We start from the raw sequence: 20,351 nt of genomic DNA, 5'->3' as shown, positions 1-20,351 counted from the left end.
TTAACGTCATATAAATAATTTTACACACAGCGGAAAAATGCGTGTTTACAATATATCAACAATATTTTGCTGTGCATAATAATAAAAATAAACCTTTTTATGGTTATTTTTTTATTTTTTGAAAGAAGATGTGATTTCAAAATATTCTATTTGCTGTGTTTTATAAAATTAATTATATTATATTCAGAAAAAAATATTTGAAATGGATAGAAACTACATATGTACTCTAAATATTTATCAATAATTTATTATTATTCGAAATAGTAATTCTAACAAATGAAGAAAGATGAGACTTTGAAATATTTTAAATGTATACTTGAAAGAAAATGAATGATGAAACTTAATAAACGAACGCAATGAAAGAAGCAAAATTCTTAACTTCGTATCTAACATAACTTGCTTTAACATTGTGATCAGCATTACAGTTAATATTAATACAAATGTATGCTTTTTATTAGCACGCATTACAAGGTAAGGTAATAACACTTCATATGTTTAATATAACTAAGATTAATAATTTGTATTCGCATTGTTCTAGACGCTAAATGGTCAGACATTTAAAATAACCTGTAAAAATATTAATATTGGGCATTTTATATTTACGTTAGTTTAGATTTAGGAGTGAAAACTTATTCCACTTTTTACTTTTTTTATTTTATAATTTTTTTTTAAATATATATTTTATCTCTGAAGTATCTATAAACCATCAATTAATTTATTCTATTTTACAAATGCATATTTGGTAATTCATTTTGCCTGTGAGAGAATTTATACATCCATATTTCTATATATTTATCACGCATATTATATATATATATATATATATATATATATATATATATATATATATATATATATATATATTCTTCTATAGATGCCAAAATTACTGATATATACTGATATTACTGATTATTTGGTTATCATTATTTTCAAATTTGTAAATGCCTCATTTTTAAATGACATTATTCATAGGTGAAAATAGTAATTGCCCTTCTTGGTCTGATGATATAAATGTTGCTTGTGCCTTAACTTCTCATAAAATTTTACTTTAGTCACTTCAGCAAGAAATATTAAAATGTGGACCATTTTTACTGAAATGGCAGATATTTCAATGAATGCAAATTACTGAAACAATATAGAAATATTTGAAATCTGTGAATGAGCACGAGTTTCGAATAAAGATTGATTACTTTAAAAAAATTATGTCGCTTCGCTTTTATTGTACTTATTATTATATCTAATATATAAAATTCTCGTGTCACAGTTTTCGTTGCCATACTCCTCCGAAACGGCTTGACCGATTTTGATGAAATTTTTTGTGCTTATCCGGTATCTATGAGAATCGGCCAACATCTATTTTTCATCCCCCTAAATGTTAGGGGTTGTCCACCCCTAAATTTTTTTTTTTATTTTTTAGACAAAATTTTTAATTTCTATTTTTTTATGATACAACATACAAAAATACATACAATCCTCAATTTTCCCCCTTCTACGATCAACCCTTATTTTTTAATAGCCATTTTAGTAATTTAATCATTTTTCCTCTCCGGTCGAAAACTGATCAATCGTCATTTAATTAGTTATCCCCGCCAGATGTCTACAGGTGTCACTTCTGACCCAGTAAACAGCACGGAGTAGGGATGAGAACGAAGCCGGTCTCCTTTCTTTCTCACTCCCTATACAGTTGTCGGCCATCATTATTGTTTATGCATCAAGTGTAGTAGTAACGTTGACAATTATTATTTTGCTATCTCAGTGTAACTCTCATATTAACTTTTAATCATTCCTATTTTATCAATAATAATTAAATTATCAATTTTGAGTGTATTTTGCACGATTAGTTAATCAAGTGATTTTATAACCTCAAAAGTACTCAACACGTGACACGAGCTTCCAATAACAACGGATTTTGTGTTGTAAGTATACTTTTTTTTATTTATATCGAAAATGTTGTTGATCTTATAAAAATGTAATTTTAATTTAATTTTATTAAAAAAATGTAATTGAACAATTAAGATTTTCATAGTTTCAATTTTTACAGTGAGCAATGTCAAGAAAACGCAAAGGGGCTGATTTGAGCCGCAGTACAAGTAAAGCTCGAAATTTGCGAAATAGCAGATCCGAAAGAACAGAAGAACAAATCCAGCAACAAAATACTGATGCACGTGTCAGAATGGCGCAATTGCATCAAGAAGAGCCAGAAGATACACGAGCTGAACGCAATGAAGTCAGAAGATTAGAACAACGACAATCACGCCGTTTCACAGTCAATAGACGAAGAACAAATGACCAACAACGACAACAGGTACATCGAGCATTTATATCTGATTCATTCCTGCGTCTAGCATTCCAGTATGAGCCCGATATTGAATATTATGCTCATTCAAAAGTGGTAATTGGTGCTATGGACAAGGAATGTCCGCATTGTCATGCTCTGAAATTCAAAAATGAGCCAGCTGGGATGTGTTGCGCGTCAGGAAAAGTGCAACTACCTGAAATTGAAACACCACCTGAACCATTGAACGGCTTACTTATCGGCACGGATCCAGATTCTAACGTGTTCCTGAAGTCAATTCGAAGATTCAATTCATGCTTTCAAATGACATCGTTCGGAGCAACAGAAAAAGTTCGAAATACTAATGCAAATGGTCAACAATTCAATTCTACATTCAAAATCAGAGGCCAAGTTTATCATAAAATGGGCTCACTGCTGCCAATGCCAAACGAACCACATAAATTCTTACAAATCTACTTTATGGGCGGCGAGGATTCCGGAAGCGCACTTGCCAATCGCGTGAATGCACGTTGTGATTATAATAACCTTGATTCACTTTATGCCAGGCGCATCGTCAGCGAGCTAGATGCTCTTTTGAACGAGCACAACGAGTTGTTGAAAATATTCAAATCACATATGCACCAATTACAAAGCGATAATCACGCTATCGTCATTAATCCTGATAAAACACCAGCTAGAGAGCATATTCGTAGATTCAATGCACCCGTTGTTGATGATGTTGCTGGAATCATGGTTGGCGATTGTACAGCTGCACGAGAAATTCTGATTCGTAGAAGAAATAATAATCTTCAGTTCATTGCTGACACACATCGTTCATATGACGCTCTCCAATATCCGCTAATATTCTGGAAGGGACAAGACGGATATTGCATAAACATAAAACAACGAGATCCCGTATCAGGTACTTCATTGATTATTAATTTGATCATTAATCATTTAACAAAACAATTAAATTATTGAACGTAATAAATTTAAATTAATTTTTATGAACAAATATTACAGGAGCTGAAACAAACAAGAACGTTAGCTCAAAGGATTATTATGCGTACCGATTAATGATTAGACGTGGCCTGGACAACGTCATTTTACGATGTCGTGAGCTTTGTCAACAATTCATGGTCGACATGTACGCGAAGATTGAGAGCGAACGACTACGATACTTACGATATAATCAACAAAAGCTGCGCGCGGAAGAGTACATTCATTTGCGAGACGCTATCAACAACAACGCCGACGTCGCCGAAATTGGTAACCATGTCATTTTACCATCATCGTACGTAGGCAGTCCACGTCATATGCAAGAATATATACAGGATGCTCTGACTTTCGTGCGCGAATATGGACGACCATGTTTATTTATCACGTTCACATGTAATCCAAAATGGCCAGAGATTACATCTTTGCTACTGCTTGGCCAAAATGCAATACATCGCCATGACATTACAGCACGTGTGTTCAGACAAAAGTTGAAGTCTTTAATAAGTTTCATTACTAAATCACATGTATTTGGTCCCACACGTTGCTGGATGTATTCGGTTGAGTGGCAAAAGCGAGGATTACCTCATGCACACATTTTGGTTTGGTTCATCGACAAAATCCGTCCTGAAGAAATCGATAGTATCATTTCTGCGGAAATTCCAGATCCATCCACTGACCAACTGCTGTTTGATATTGTTACAACAAACATGATTTATGGTCCATGTGGTACTCTTAATAGTTCATCGCCTTGCATGCTGATGGAAAATGTACTAAAAATTTCCCTAAAGATTTTACCAATGATACGGTCACAAATGTCGACGGATACCCAATATATCGTCGAAGAAATCCTGAAAATGGTGGACAGTCATTTATTAAAAATATCATCAACACAGACATTGATATTGGCAATCGTTGGGTGGTGCCATATTCGCCTCTGCTGAGCAAGACATATAATGCTCATATTAATGTTGAGTTCTGCAGTTCTGTGAAGAGCATCAAATACATTTGCAAGTATGTCCATAAAGGCAGTGATATGGCTGTGTTTAGAGTGGAAAATACTAATGTGAATGCTCCTCCAGTGAATAAAAACGATGAAATAACGCTCTACCAAATTGGTCGGTACATCAGCTCCAATGAAGCTGCTTGGCGTATCTTTGGTTTTCCAATTCATGAACGGGATCCAGCAGTTGTTCAGTTAGCCATCCATCTTGAAAACGGTCAGCGTGTATTTTTCACGAACGAGACAGCGATTGATCGTGCAATAAATCCACCTAAAACAACACTCACTGCATTTTTTGAATTGTGTAATCGTGCGGATGATTTTGGTGCCTTTGCACGAACATTACTCTATTCACAAGTACCACGCTATTTCACATGGACTCAAACAAAAACATGGATGCCCCGCAAGCAAGGCTCACCATTTGCTGCATGTCTCAATTTATTTAAATCAAACGCCTTGGGGCGATTATTTACAGTCAATCCAAGACACACGGAGTGCTTTTATCTTCGACTGTTGTTGGTTAATGTTACTGGCCCATTATCATTTCAAGATATACGTAAAGTGAATGGGCAACAATATCCAACGTATAAGGATGCATGCCTTGCATTCGGCTTGCTGGAAGACGACAACCATTGGGAATGCATGCTTGCTGAAGCTGCATTGAACTGTACAGCAATACAAATTCGTCATATATTCGCTATAGTGTTGACTACATGTTTCCCAGCCCGAGCACAGATATTATGGGAAAATCACGAAGATTCAATGACTGATGATATATTGCATCAACATCGTATACGGTGCCACGATCTAACCATAACATTCAGCGACGAAATGTACAATGAAGCATTGATTGCTATTGAGGATCTTTGCATTGTCATTGCCAACTTACCACTTAGTAATTTCGGTATGAATTCGCCAAATCGAACTGCATCTGATTTAATGAATACTGAAATGAATCGTGAACTGCAGTACAGTACTGTAGAAATGGCAGCGATTGTTGCCCGCAATGTCCCACTAATGAATGAGGAACAAAGAACCATTTATGATCGCATTATGCTCGCAGTTTCAGCTGGACAAGGTGGGTTCTTCTTTTTGGATGCACCGGGTGGAACTGGCAAAACATTCGTTATTTCGCTAATTCTTGCTGAAATACGACCAAATAATGGCATCGCATTGGCCGTTGCATCATCGGGCATTGCAGCAACTTTATTGGATGGAGGTAGAACAGCTCATTCAGTATTTAAGCTGCCACTAAATATTCAGAATAGCCCTGACGCAGTATGCAACATTTAGAAACAATCGTCCATGGCCACTGTGCTGAAACGGTGTAAAATTATTATTTGGGATGAATGTACTATGGCACACAAACATTCACTTGAGGCGTTGAACAGGACATTGAAAGATATTAAAAACAGCGACAAACTATTTGGCGGAACTCTGTTGGTCCTTTCAGGTGATTTCAGACAAACACTTCCAGTCATTCCACGTTCAACATACGCTGATGAGATCAACGCTTGCTTAAAATCATCTCCATTGCGGCGTAATGTTGAAAAATTACAGCTAAAAATAAATATGCGCGTTCAAATGCTTCAAAAACCATCCGCTGAAACATTTTCAAAACAACTCTTAGATATCGGTGATGGAAAAGTTGCTATAGATGAAACTGGATACGTAAAATTACCGACCGATTTCTGCACAATCGCTGATTTGCAAGATACTCTCATTGAACAAATATTTCCCGATGTACACACACAGTACATAAATCATGAGTGGCTTGTAGAAATAGTGATTTTAGCGGCAAAAAATGTAGACGTTGACAATTTAAATCTGAAGATACAAATGTTGTTGCCAGGGAACTTGGTATCATATAAATCTATTGATACAGTTTGCGACGACAGCGAAGCAGTAAATTTTCCCACAGAGTTTTTGAACTCACTGGATTTGCCAGGCATGCCACCGCATAATTTACAATTAAAGGTTGGATCTCCAATTATCTTGCTTCGTAATTTGAACCCGCCCCGGCTGTGCAACGATACGCGATTAGTCATTCAAAAATTAATGAAAAACGTGATCGAAGCCAGGATTTTAAATGGCAAGTTCAGAGGTGAAAATATACTCATACCACGGATTCCTATTATACCTACAGATGTGCCAATTCAATTCAAACGTATTCAGTTTCCGATTAGATTGGCATTTGCAATGACTATCAACAAATCCCAAGGTCAAACGATGTCTGTTTGTGGATTAGATTTGAGAACACCATGTTTTTCACACGGACAATTATACGTGGCATGCTCTCGAGTGGGTAAACCATTCAGTTTTTTTGTGTTAGCTAAAGATGGACTAACAAAAAATATTGTTCACGCTATAGCATTAAGAGATTGATATTGTTTAATAGTGTTACTGTCGTAATTGTTTAATTAATGATATATAATTTTAAGGAATAAATTATAATAACTTAAAAATAATGTTTGCCTTTTGTTATTTTTATATTCCCTCATCGTTCACAGCGCTCCATGCTTATTTCACGCATATACCACATTTTTACATACATACAATATACACATTCTAACATACATACATACTTACAATAAGTAAGCTATTTTTTGTCTACACTAGAAATTACTAGGAAATTATTTATATGGCAAAACAACGTTTGCCGGGTCAGTTAGTATATATATATATATATGCATTTACAAATTGATTTACAAAAAATTACAAAGTAATTACAACAAAATAAAGATGAAATACAACAAAATAAAGATGAAACAACAAAATAAAGATGAAACATCAATAAATATATTGTAAAATAAAATATAAACAACGAAAACACAAAGCAAAACAAAAAAAAAGGCGGGGAACAGATTTTAGCAAACATATCTGAAAATTATTGTAACGGAAATTTAACAATTATCGTGTTTAGCTTTTTCTTAAATATTTCTCAATGTTCATTAATTTTATCCAAACTCGGATATCATTGATATGCATACTTAAATTGAAAATCAATAAAAGTACTTCCTAGATATATTTTTTATGAACTATACATAATATCACTGTATATTAGAAAATCATGCAAATTGCATTCAACGAAATGTTTTAAAACTCTGATTCTTTGGCAGATTGATTTACATTAGGGATTCAAGTTGTTTCACATATCCCTGATTATCTCATGTTTGCCATCATGCGTTTTACATACATATATAGACATTTTTAATGACATACAACCGATTTTATATATAACAAAGCATAGTCAGTTTGGTAGCATATATTTAGAAATAAACACTGATGCACAAACATCAAGATTCCTATTTTAATAATCCTTGCTCTGAAATTCTATAGTAAATTACTGAAGCAAAGTTCGTCGTTGTTCTGATAGCCTGTATGCTGAATTATTGATATTCAATCACTTCTGCTAAATAGTCATTATAATATAACATCCGATATATACTGTTAATTAATTTTAGTGTGAATTGGTATCACCATAGTAAATCCAAATAATAAACTTCTTTCTAAATTTTGAAATACTGTAAATATAAAAATACTGTAAATTATTTATGTAGCAATATGTGAAACAATATTAAAGCTAACTTTGTGAATAATTTCTATACATTTCAATAATAAATGCAAATTTAATACAAACAACATGGAACATTATTAATATTACATTATAAATAAGTAATAGGATGTTAAAACTAAGATTTAATTGGTCATAATACTTAATATGTATTATTAGATATAGAAAATAAAATTTTGCTGAAAAAATATCAAAACTTACACTTGCTATTATAGTAGTATTTTATCCATATATTATATCAAATTTTCAAATATTGTAGAAGTTTTTATTTAATCTCATTTAAAGTTTTTAACATTAAAAAAAATTTGAAAGTTAGAGAGTAAAATGTAATAAATGGAATGTAATATAAATCTATAATATAGAATATAATTTTATTTTTTTGTATTTTCTACTGTCTTTATTAGTTAATTTATTTTTCCTCTAAAATTAAAAATGAAAATTATGTTCATTGCATTTATTTGGATGCATGATTTCAATATATTTAAAATTATACTTTTATATTTTCTAGTCTGCTGTATCACTGGATCTGATCACCTAAACGTAAGTGTTTAAAAGTCTCAAATTATCGCTTTCATTCATTTTTATTTCTAATATGCATAACAAGCATAAATTTTAAATTTAAATTCTTTCCAATTATATTGCATTTCATTATCGCAAAATGTGCAGAAAAAAATAACATGGAACACTTTTCTAAATACTTGTAGCCTTCACACTTTATTACATTCATAAAAAATCTTTTAATAATAAGTATTCCATGGAATAATCTTTATAATGTCATACAGAAAGTTGCGGTTAATTGAAAATGAAATGATGAGCAGAGTTTTAAATTTTATTAATATTTATGAATGTGATGCAATTAAAGGAACAATCTTATTAAAATTTACATGAAGAAAAAATATGATCATGCAAATTTTGCTGAGTCATGCGAGTAATTTTACGTGTGTTAATGGGAGATCATCAAACTCTTCATAAAAATGGAATTATTATTCCAAATTAATTTCATAATGCCTCATTTGTGAGAAAATTAAATACATAAAATAAGGAAAGATGAAGTAAGAAAAAACATATATGGAATATATATATATATATATATATATATATATATATATATATATATATATATATATATATATATATATTGTTCAAATTTTCAATCGTTAAAGAATACTTTTTGTCCATCCACTCAGGTTCAAATACATTTTTTAAAACTTGTAATAGATGACAACTAATGTTAATGCAGTATTTTTAAATATTAATTAATTAATTAAATTTGTCCAGCAATTTCAATTTGTTGCCAAAGTCACTTAATCCATCAGCATGTCGCCAAGCTCCGAGATTATTGACGTGACACCCGATCAAAAATATTTTTTTTGTCTTGTGATTATTTTAAGCCAAATTTTTGCGCAGTAGCTTCAGAGGGTAAAGATCACCGCGCACCCGAGTGCAGAAATCTGACTTCTAGCTCAAATGAAGATAGCACACACACACACTTGCTTGCACAACCCCTTTTTACAGGGGGGCTTATTCAAGCACCTCACAGAGAGAACACAAGGAAGAGAACAACCATGCCCGAACCAGAACTCGAGCCCGGAACGCCTAGATTACGGCTACCCCTAGGCCAGGACGTCGGCGATCACAAATAATATAAGATATATATAAATAATATAAGAAACTACAGGGTGTTTATTTTGTCCCGGACCCATTTTGATGTTTAATAACTCATAAAATAATAAATAGATTGAAATTAATAACATAAACGGTTAAATAAACTCAAAAAGTTTCATTACCCTTGTCAATGAACTTCCACGTGTGCCCCCTTAGTCGCACGGAGAATATCAAGTTGATAGTCAATTTCATGCCAGGTAGCGGCAAGCATGTCGGCATCCACAGAGCCTATTGGTAGCCCACAGAGTAATTCTGGCTTTTAGGTCATCAATGTTCGACACTCTCCTCCTGAAAACGTTGTCTTTTACAAACCCCCAAAGGAAAAAGTCTAGCGGCGTTATGTCAGGTGATCTGGGTGGCCAAGGAATTGGACCTCCTCGCCCAATCCATCTTCCTGGAAAATGGTCATTCAAAGAAGTACGAACGATGGTACCCCAATGAGGTGGCGCACCATCTTGTTGCAAAAAGACATGTGTCTGAAGCTCTTCTAGTTGTGGAAATACGAAGTTTTCCAACATGGCTAAGTATACGACTGATGAGACCGTCTTTACTGTAAAAAAGAAAGGCCCAATGACTCGGTCGTGCATTAGTCCGCACCACACATTAATCTTTGGGGAATCCCTTTGTGCCTCACGGTATTCATGGGGGTTTTCAGATCCCCATATGAGCACATTAATAGCGATTAACAATGCCAGAAACATGAAAGGAGAAGAAACATAAAGTTCTTCATCGGAGAACATTATGCGCTTCAGAAAATCAGCATCATCTTCTATCCTCCTTAGCATATCTGTTGCAAAGGCCATCCTCCTAGGCCTATCGTTCGGTTCCAAAACTTGAACAATTTGAACTTTGTATGCATGCAGTCTTAATTTTTTCTTAATAAACTTGTACACCGTCGAAATTGGCATATCCAGTTCTGTTGCCGCTGATCTCGCAGATATTCTAGGATTGTGTAAAAATGTCTCTCTGACACGCTCAACATCAAAATCACTTGTGCAAAGACGTCCGGAACATTTCTTATCTGCGATACTTCCAATTTCTAGAAAATTATTTTTCCACCGCAAGATGCTGTTTTTGGATGGAGGATCTTTTTGGTAAATTCTTCTGAAATTTCTCTGTGCTTGCACTATCGATTTCATTTCTATGAACCACCATAAAATCTGTGCTTTCTCTTGTGGTGTATGCATTCTCCTTAATATCCGCTCGAATAAAGCATCACATACAAAAGTACTCCATAGAACAAACACATCAAAAGTAAACATAACATTGCAATAGTTGCCAAAAACAAAAGAGAGAAAAATGCAATTAATAAGCAGACGATATTTAGAAAAGTACAGATATGTAGACTGGAAAATGAAATTATCTGAAATTAACCACACGCGCAGACGATATTTACAAAAGTAAAAATATTCAAACCTGAAAAAGAAAATATACGAGTTATTTCATCAATAAATGCCATAAGTTTGTTTATATCTTCATTATGTTATGAGCTATTAAACATCAAAATGGGTCCGGGACTGTATAAACACCCTGTATGTAAATAAATAATTAGAAAAGTTTTTATATATTACTTTACGTAATTCTTCATTCATTATGTAATTTCAAATAGTAATTCATGAATTAAATTTAATTAATTTTTAATACTTTAAATAGAGCCACCAAGTCTGTCGCTAAGCTAAAAATTTTAGTAATATACAAAACTTGTAGTGAATGGCACTTGATGTTAATACAGTTTTTTCAATTTCTATTTTGCCATTTAATATTGTAATTCTATCATTTGTATATACATATTTATATTAATTGTAATTATTTAATAAAAAAATAACTAAAATATATTTTTGTTGACCTAAGTAGGTACTGACTTAATTTTTAAATATATATATATAACTTGTTTAATTATTGTTATTCAAGCATTAATTTTAATTTTTCTAGTAGGTAATAGGTTCTTTAATTTTGTCACAGGGAAAATATCATTAGTCTTTTTGTATTATTGTATTTGGTCTAGTTATTTCATAATTTACTTCTGACAGTGTAGTTACTATTTCAAATGTACCTGAGAAAATTGGAGAAAATTTCCTACGATTCGGATAGTAAAATTCCGAATACATTAAAACGTCACCAGATTTGAATGGAAAATCTATAAATCTAGCAGCTATTTTTATTTTTTCTAAAATAATTTTTTGTGGTATTGTCCGTTGTTAATTTTTTAGTTTTATTTATAGGAAGAGAGAAAGGAAGATCAGGTACTCTATCAGTGCCAGGAAATTTAATAGAAGAATTGACCATATATTTTAATTAAAATACTATCCACTATTTAAATCTTTTACATTTGCCATTAATTTGCGTGTGATGTGAAGAGGTTAATAGATATTTGACATTATAATTTATGAGATAATGATTAAATTTATATGAGGTAAAAGCACCATTTCTAAATATTTTGAAAGACATTTGAATTTGAAAAATGTGCTTGCAATGCGGTAAAGTATGGGCTCTCAGGCGACAATCTTTAGAATTTTATATATTTTTTCAATGGCTAAATTTTTTTTTTCTGATCTTATTTATGTTTGTAATAGTTAAGCGTTTCTAACGGTAAATAAATGAGTATTAACATTTCAAATGGACATTCTATGTTTCCAAAGTAAATGCACATATATCGAATAAAAATTATTAGATATTCTCCAAGACAACAGAATATGAGCGGTAAATCGGTTTATTAAATAGCCATAGCAAAATAACTATTATATTTCAAGATATTTTTCATATTATATTTCAAGTTAACATTTACTTATGTTCAAACATTAACAATTAATATTCAGTTTATACAAAATTGTAAACTTAACTGAGAATTTCCTTTGAGGAAATAAAAAAAAAAAAACTATATTTAATTTGCAGTCTATCGAATTATACCTCAACAAATATTTTTAAGCACATATCTCAAATGTTATTCAAAATATATAAATCATTAATTCACATTATTAATAAACATTCAATCATAAATAATTTAAATACCGAGAGGAGATGTATAAAAATAGCATTATTTTACTAGATTTGAAATAACACAAAATATGAGATAATTTTCCTTTCATTCAAAAAAAAAATGTATTATTTTCTTGTTGCAAATTAAATAATGTGTTTTACACCATCTACATTCTTCTCAGTACTTTTATCATATATATTTAAATGTCAAAATCTGCTAAAGTTCAAGTAGAAATTAAAGTCAAGATCTTTAAAAGCGATATATTGTGTAAAAAATGTGCTCTTAGAGGGAGTAATTCGAACAGAAAGGAAACTATAGTGTCAATATTTCTGAGTATATACTCTGTAGAAGTACAACGCAAGATAAGAGATGCAATTTGCTTCCCTGTTGTAAAAGTTGAAACATTCCAGAACACTTAGTGGAAAAATTTAATAAACCCTTTAGATTCGAAGTCTCGGAAGAGTATTTCCTTTTTTACGTCACAGCGCCGCAATCTCTCAAAAGTGTGTCAGGACGTTATAAAATTAATCATGATTTTATTACTGTTCTAAATCTTTTTTTTTCATTTAGTCCCTACAAGTTCTTTTTTGAGAAAGGTATGCGACCGTATATTAACTTTCAAATAAAGATGTATATAAAAGCACATAAATAAATAAACTTCCATATGTTAAATTTATTGCTTCTGTTTCGTTAGAGTTTATTATTCGGATATAAAAGAAAAGGAGAACATATTTCAAAAGCACTTAACAAGGTATAAGCACTAAACAAAAAAAACTCAAGAGCACTTAACAGCTTACAAGTAAAATTAATTAGCCTTGTACGTAAAGTGTTGGACTTTGTCACGAAAATATTTGCTAGCTTAAATATGCATATCACCCGCATGCCATTCTTTATCAGGATAAAAATCATTCCAAGTAACCTGAAGAACAGTTTGGGTGATGCCATTTTGATATCCATATATTTAATTTACATATGTTAACAACACATATCGTAATAATATTTGAATTTCCAAAATTTTGCATTTCTGAAAGTTTTAATTAATAGTAAATTTTAATTCAAATTTCAAAATTTTCGATCCGAAACACATATGATTTAATTCCTGAATTTCTCTGAACCACATTTGAAATCCAGTGGCCTTAACCGAAAATAATGAATAGACAAACTGACGAGTAATCTCAGTTATTATTAGAACATTTACGTATTTATGCTATTTTCGTGAAGACATTTAATAGAAAATAAGAACTCATTAATTCATTTGTTTTGATTGGTTTCTTCCAGCCATAGTGTATAACTCCCATTTCTATTAAATTGAAATCTAGGCATTAAAGTGTAAATAATTCACTAAAACATTATGCTTTTTTGCACTTTGAATAAAAATGAAATCAAAATTTAATAATCAAATTTTTCTATATGTAGCATAGTAAAATTTAACTATTTTAGTAAATCAAGAAAAACTTTCTACATTAAGACCTGGTGAAGCTGGTCAAGATGGTCAACTTTTATGTTATTTCTGTTTAAGCCTACATTATAGCGAAATCTTTGAGTCATCAGTTTTGCTGTCGTTCTGACGTAGACTCAAGGAACCTCTTTATTTGATCAGACATGGAAGAAAATAATAACTATATGAGCTTTAATTGAGTGCTTTTCTGAAATTCATCTCCATTCCAAAGGTATTTTAACATCACTTTTTTTAAATGGGTTTGTAAAGAACAATCTAAAAAAAAACAGCGACATATTACTCTGAAAGGATAGTTTGCCGGTTTCTCATGATAATCAGACTGGCGCACTGAATGTGCCACTGTTCATTTGATTCATTTGCATGTGGTTCCAAATCGAACTGTCTGCTTCAAGGTCAATGGAAACTATTGGAGTAAATAGAGAGGAATGCTAATTAAGGGTTGCAGAATTTCAGGGCTATCCATTGACTCCAATTCCCATTTGGCTTAACAATATAAGTCCACTAGTGTTCCTTAAAGCCAACTTCTTGGAACAGGATTAAAGATTTACAATCATCCATTAGCATCATTTGAATTATAATAACCCACTTAAATTAATATTAAAATCGAAATTTATTCATCTGTTTGAAACTTCAATAGCTTGAATATTTTAACAATCAGAGCAGCACCTGATGCCATTTCCTACTATGAAATGTTATTATATTTGAATTTAATAACACAACTTTATGGTTTTATTTTTTGCCAACTACAAAAACTCAATTTTGCATATACCGGATTATTTCGAAATATTGATATGAAATTGAAAATAAAAAATAATAATTCTACATTGGCTCTGAAAAATAATTTAATACTTAAAAGAAATCTAAAACTATATGATGTTGTATCTAACATGAATTAATACGTTAAGTACAGTAAAACATCCAAACCCTTTTAAATAAGTTTTCATAAAAAAAGAAAAAAAAAATGGAAAACTTTTTGAAAATTTTCAAAATGTCCTGAAAATGTCATGGATTTTGCCATTTTGCGAATTCTGGGATACACAATGAATCAAAAGAACCATTTGTAGATATCATAGAAATACAACGATTATAAAGAACAAAAAAGTCTTTTTTCACCGCTCATCTTGCCCATTAAGGCAATGCTATAAGGATCGAATCAAAAAATCATCTGTTAAAAGATTTTAAAAGCAAAGTTGAAAACGTGGAAAAATCAGACTGGAATTCCAACAAAATGTGCAAGTTCAAAGAAAGTGCCTCACATAGTATGAATTGCTATGTGAAGGCAGTAATGTGCCCAAAGAAAACAAAGAAATGGGGCATTTTTCTCCGGTCACTCCACAAAATGTTGCTTTTCTTTTCCCCGCAGACATAAAGTTAGAAAATCTACTACATATGGAGCGACTTTATTATACGAATTGGTTTGGTTAGGTGAGGAAAGCGGATGTGCAGTTTATGCGGATATACACTGAAATAGGTTTTTCATCGAATGTATGTATTTTCTTTCTATCTTTCTCTCTCTGTATATATATATATATATATATATATATATATAGGCATGTATGTGTGTGTGTGTGTGTTAGTTACAGAATATGTGGAAGAAAAACGATGAACTGTAAAAACTTAACTATTCTGGGCATCAGGAAATATTCTAATAAGTTCAGTTTTTAATCAAATATCTCAACATTTTAAGTCAATATTCTTTATTTTGTATAAAAACTATGTGCTTATTTTTGAAATATCGAAAAATTTTATAAGCAAAGGTTATTTAAATCATATTCTTTTATTCTGAATAAATCAGCTTAATCCCACTGATTTACCATTGCATTTCTTTCACATACAGGAATTTAAAGAAAATATTTAAATTACAATATTGGAGGAATTTTTATATATTTTTGTAACTAATGAAGATGAATGTTTATTTCGTTCTAAAAAAACAATCAAGCAAAAGTACAAAACCATATTTAAAGTGAATTAAAAAAATTATTATAAAAGAAAAAAATCGTATATAAATATATATTTAGTATATCTTAAAAATTGGAGATGTACTGTTATGTATAGCTTTTCCTGTCATAAAATGTTATTTTTAAACAATTTGAAAATACTCTTTTCCACTTTTTCATTCTTTCGAACTGATCACATCTGGCTGTATCCTGTTCATACAACGTATATAAAATTACATCGACGGTATAAGACTCGTAGATCCGTTTTTAGTGAAGGGATCCGAATGAAACTTCATACATTTTTTTTATTTAGACAATAGAGGCAATATTAACATCGGAAAAAATAAGTTCTGAATTATTACCAAAAGGTGGCTCTATAACAAAATAAAAAAGATAAAAGCTCAAAAATGAAAGAATAATAAAATATTTTCTTTACAACATCTGTGCTCTTTGTGCATACCTCAACAATCAATAATGTGCTGAAAGCATAATATGTCTTATCAAATTCATGCACCTAAAATTTTAGTAGAAATGGAAGTGACATTTCGAATGGTACTAGATTTCAAGTCCGTTTTATTAGATACACTTCCTTGATAGGTTGGGTAATGCGAGATGACATGTTCAAAAGGGATGTGATAGTTAATCGCGTTCTTTATAGGTCATGAGGTATGAGCAGTTACACCCTCATACTTACATTAAGACTGGTGACCCAACCACCGCATCATCTTAAAGCCAGGCACACAATGTTCAAAAATAAAGTAAATTATTCTCAGAAAATTATGTAACTCAACAAATTCCCTAGATAAATTATTTACAATTTCAGATAGTCTTGTTTAAATGCTTTTGTTCTTAAATAAAATATATCATAATCTGTAAAAAGGAAGCATTTTATTTCAAATTTCTATTCAGAATTCTTGTTGAAATTAACAGCATTTAAAAGTATCCGTCTATTTTTAATTCAATTTCTTTGCATTTTATATTAATTATTTTTCTTTAATAATATATTAGAAAGCAAAAATATTGTTTTAAATCATATGGCAATCATATTTCAATGGACCAGCTGCAAATCAAAATCAAAATCAAAACTGAATTTGCTGAAACTTATGCAAGTTTAAAAGAAAGTTGAATGGGTGGAATTTTAAATATGAGACTTTAAATTACCTGCTTTTTAAAAAGTAATTCCAGTAAAATTGTATCTAAGGCATTCAATTATTTCCTTTTTTAAATTGATCTGTTTATTTCGCCTTTTGTTGAATTTGTACAAATAAAAATAATACAGCTATAAACCTATTCTTTTTAAATACCTGTATTTAAAAAAAATGCTAAACCCGAATAAAAATTTTATATAATGTGAAAAATTTTCAATCCATATCCACTAGAATATAAAATTGGCTCAAAACAGAAGACATGATTCGATTCAGAAAAATATGCACATACTGAATGAAGAAACTATTTCACTGCATATCAAGAAAAACTGGGTATCTGCTTTCGTGCCTAACACTGCTTACTACCACTAGTACGCTACGTTGCGTTCCCACTCTAATACAAACTACCCGATGGAATCAAGTCAGCTTACCGAAAACAAAATTCCGACCGGTATTTCTTCCCAGAAAAAGGAAAATCGCATCTCTTTAGCGACGACGGAAAGAGAAAAAGACATTTCTTCCCTTCTTCAATGTACATTACTGCTTTCACAGAGAAATTCATAGCATAAAGGATAAATCCTTTGATCCTCTGACATTTGTATTTTCATGAATTTTTGTCAAAAGGAAAGAAAAGCAAGATATTCCTGTTTACCAATAATTTTTAAGGATATGTTTTGATCTTGTTTTACCGCAAGGTCAAGTAATAAAAAGAAAGTCAGAATAGGCGGAGATGTTGTTTAAGTCATTACGTCCCATGCATTTCTGAAACAATGGCAATGGGTCAATTCAGGCTCCCCTGATTCGATTAGCTTTGAATTCATTGATGAGATGTGCTGCAATTTCAGGAAGGAGCATATGGATTGTATAATTAATTTTAGTCTTATTTATTTCAACAAAAATAATGCTTTTTTTTATCTTTTTCAGTAATATATTTATAATATAATTTGTCTCAAGGTATTAGTTTGATTTTATAAATTATTCAAAATTTTTTTCTGAAATTTGTCTAAATAATTTACTTTTGCAATAATTTCGATTTTGATGATAGCATTGATATACAAATACCAAAGAATTATTATTGTTTATTTGATATGAGATCTCAACAAGGTATTTTATATACTTGAAAACTGCAACACGCACTCTCTCTCTATCTCTCTCTCTCACACACACACATACACACAAAACGAAATATAATGTTATTTACATTTTCCTTTTCTTATATATTTATATTTAATATTATTACTTTTTTAATTTATACATATAGATGTCTTTTCTAAAAAAATGCGTTTCTACATATACAAAAAAATGTTTTTTATAACTTACTATTAGAGACTTTTTTCTATCTGCTGTTAAGCTGATAATATCTTGTACCACTATTTTGGATCCGCTTTCATGTGGTGAAACTCAGTGTAATTACTAAAATATAAGTGATGGTAGATAAACCGTAAAGCGGATACTGTAATATAGCAGATTGTTTCGAGGAATATGTTTATTAAGTATATTCATGATTTATCTTTTATTTTAATGACCAGTTAATATGCAGATAATATTGGACAATATTCATATAAGTAATCAGTATGGAATTAGTATATAAACATTAAATAGTATCGAAATATTTAGTAAATAATATATTAATGTAAGTAAGTAATATCTAAATATCTTTTCAAAAAAAACCCATACAATTTGGCAAAAAAAAAAAAATCCTGCTCTGAGAAATTTTTTTTTTCTAGATATTCGTATGAAAATAATAACACAGATGCGTAAAAAGAATTTGATTATATTTTAAATAAAGAGAAGTAACAATTATAGTATTATATATTATAATATTTAATTTTTAATTTGAAGAAATAAATTGTATCTGTATTTCCATATAGTACAACTTTAGTATAATTAGACTTATTTATTTTTATACTGAACCCAGATTTTTTGAAAAAATATATTCTTATTCTTCATTTTTTATAATCAAAGCATTTTAATATTTATTATTACTTTTAATAAATTTTACTATTTGATTATATTTTTTATAATAAATATTATATTACCATGTATTATCATGTCACAAAAAGTCGTGCTTACTTTAAAGAAAAGTATTATTTTAATTAATTTGCTAACTCGAAATTAGATTTAGAATAGATTAAAATATTTTATTCTTTTGGATAACAAGCCTCAGTACAGAATTGCTTAGCTATTGTAAATTTGATATAATTTAAATCTGAAAACAAATTAATAAATTTATAACCATAAAACACTTCGAGTGAGAGAATTGCAAAAACTGGCAATTATTTTCCAGAATTTTTGCGAAAGCTGAAAATTTAATTTTATTCAGATATTAATAAACTAGCCGCCTTAGGTGACGAGCTGGTTCTCCAGGAGTAATGTTTTCTAAAATGTTCAATGAAATATTTATGTACCTTGATCTTTTAACTGTTTTTTCAGCAAAATATATTTAAACTTCAAATTCGATTGTTACGTAACTCATATTATTACAGAAGGCTTAAAATAATTTGTTAATTGTACTATATATTTCTCTAATTTGCAATCAGCTGCCTTGGAATTATGTAGAAAATATCACATTTTATATTTATTCCATAACATTATGATTCCATTCAAACACATGTTAAACATCACACTTTCCTCGATTTACTTTGGAATAAGATTTAATTTAACCGTTCACTTTGAGTTTTTGTCAAGCTGACAGCAACGCACTGATACACTTTTAACATGCTCTTGCAGTTTAAATTTTACTTTAATATCGAGCGAAATAAATTGCTGGAAAATAAGATTATAATCTTTTTTAAAAAGATTCATTTAAAATAGAAACTTAATTTAAGGTTAAAACGTTGGTATCAATGAAAAAAAAATAATTTTTTGAACTTTAAGATGATTTTAAAAATAGTTTATAACTTTTATTTTTGTAAGTTATTCCGGGAAAATGTCAAAATTCAGTTTATTTTTTAATTAAATGAAATTCTAAATAAAATTTCAAAAACTCCCTCTAGGTATAGTTTTTTATTCTCCAAAATAAATATATGTCAAATGTGATAGCTCTATATCATATGGTATGGCATCTAGAGAACCAACACACACACATACACATCTGTTTTTCATCCTCGAAAAATTTCCGAGCTTTGATTGGCATATAATTGATATTTTCTTTAAGATGGTGGATGAAAAAGTCTAAAAACGTACGCTCTTTTATAGAATAGCAACATTCATTGTTCAATAAAGCAGTCAATTTTAATGATTAATTTAGTTACTAGGTGTAACTCGTTATATTTAAAATATTAGTTTCTGAAGACTATTTTGTTAAATATGACTCATAA

The 20,351-nt window shown here is 30.4% G+C and overlaps 1 protein-coding gene across 1 annotated transcript; it reads left to right on the top strand.

The window, feature by feature from the left end:
- Positions 1–2,047: 2,047 nt before the first annotated feature.
- Positions 2,048–5,567, top strand: LOC129980687 (uncharacterized). Its single transcript, XM_056091068.1, has 3 exons — positions 2,048–3,197; positions 3,299–4,000; positions 4,063–5,567. The coding sequence occupies exons 1-3, from the start codon at positions 2,048–2,050 to the stop codon at positions 5,565–5,567; spliced, it is 3,357 nt and encodes a 1,118-aa protein (XP_055947043.1).
- The last annotated feature ends 14,784 nt before the right edge of the window (positions 5,568–20,351 follow it).

Source organism: Argiope bruennichi, chromosome 8 (assembly GCF_947563725.1).
Source record: "Argiope bruennichi chromosome 8, qqArgBrue1.1, whole genome shotgun sequence".
Classification (NCBI taxonomy): domain Eukaryota; kingdom Metazoa; phylum Arthropoda; class Arachnida; order Araneae; family Araneidae; genus Argiope; species Argiope bruennichi.
Note: the sequence above shows the minus strand (reverse complement) of the source record. Positions and strands in the feature narration are given on the sequence as shown.

What these genes read in the sequence shown, in the direction of transcription:
- LOC129980687 (XM_056091068.1), top strand. Translation starts at nt 2,048, where the DNA reads ATGTCAAGAAAACGCAAAGGGGCTGATTTGAGCCGCAGTACAAGTAAA. An exon ending in ACAACGAGATCCCGTATCAG is followed by an intron (nt 3,198 to 3,298) that starts GTACTTCATTGA and finishes CAAATATTACAG; the next exon opens with GAGCTGAAACAAACAAGAAC. An exon ending in CATGATTTATGGTCCATGTG is followed by an intron (nt 4,001 to 4,062) that starts GTACTCTTAATA and finishes ATTTCCCTAAAG; the next exon opens with ATTTTACCAATGATACGGTC.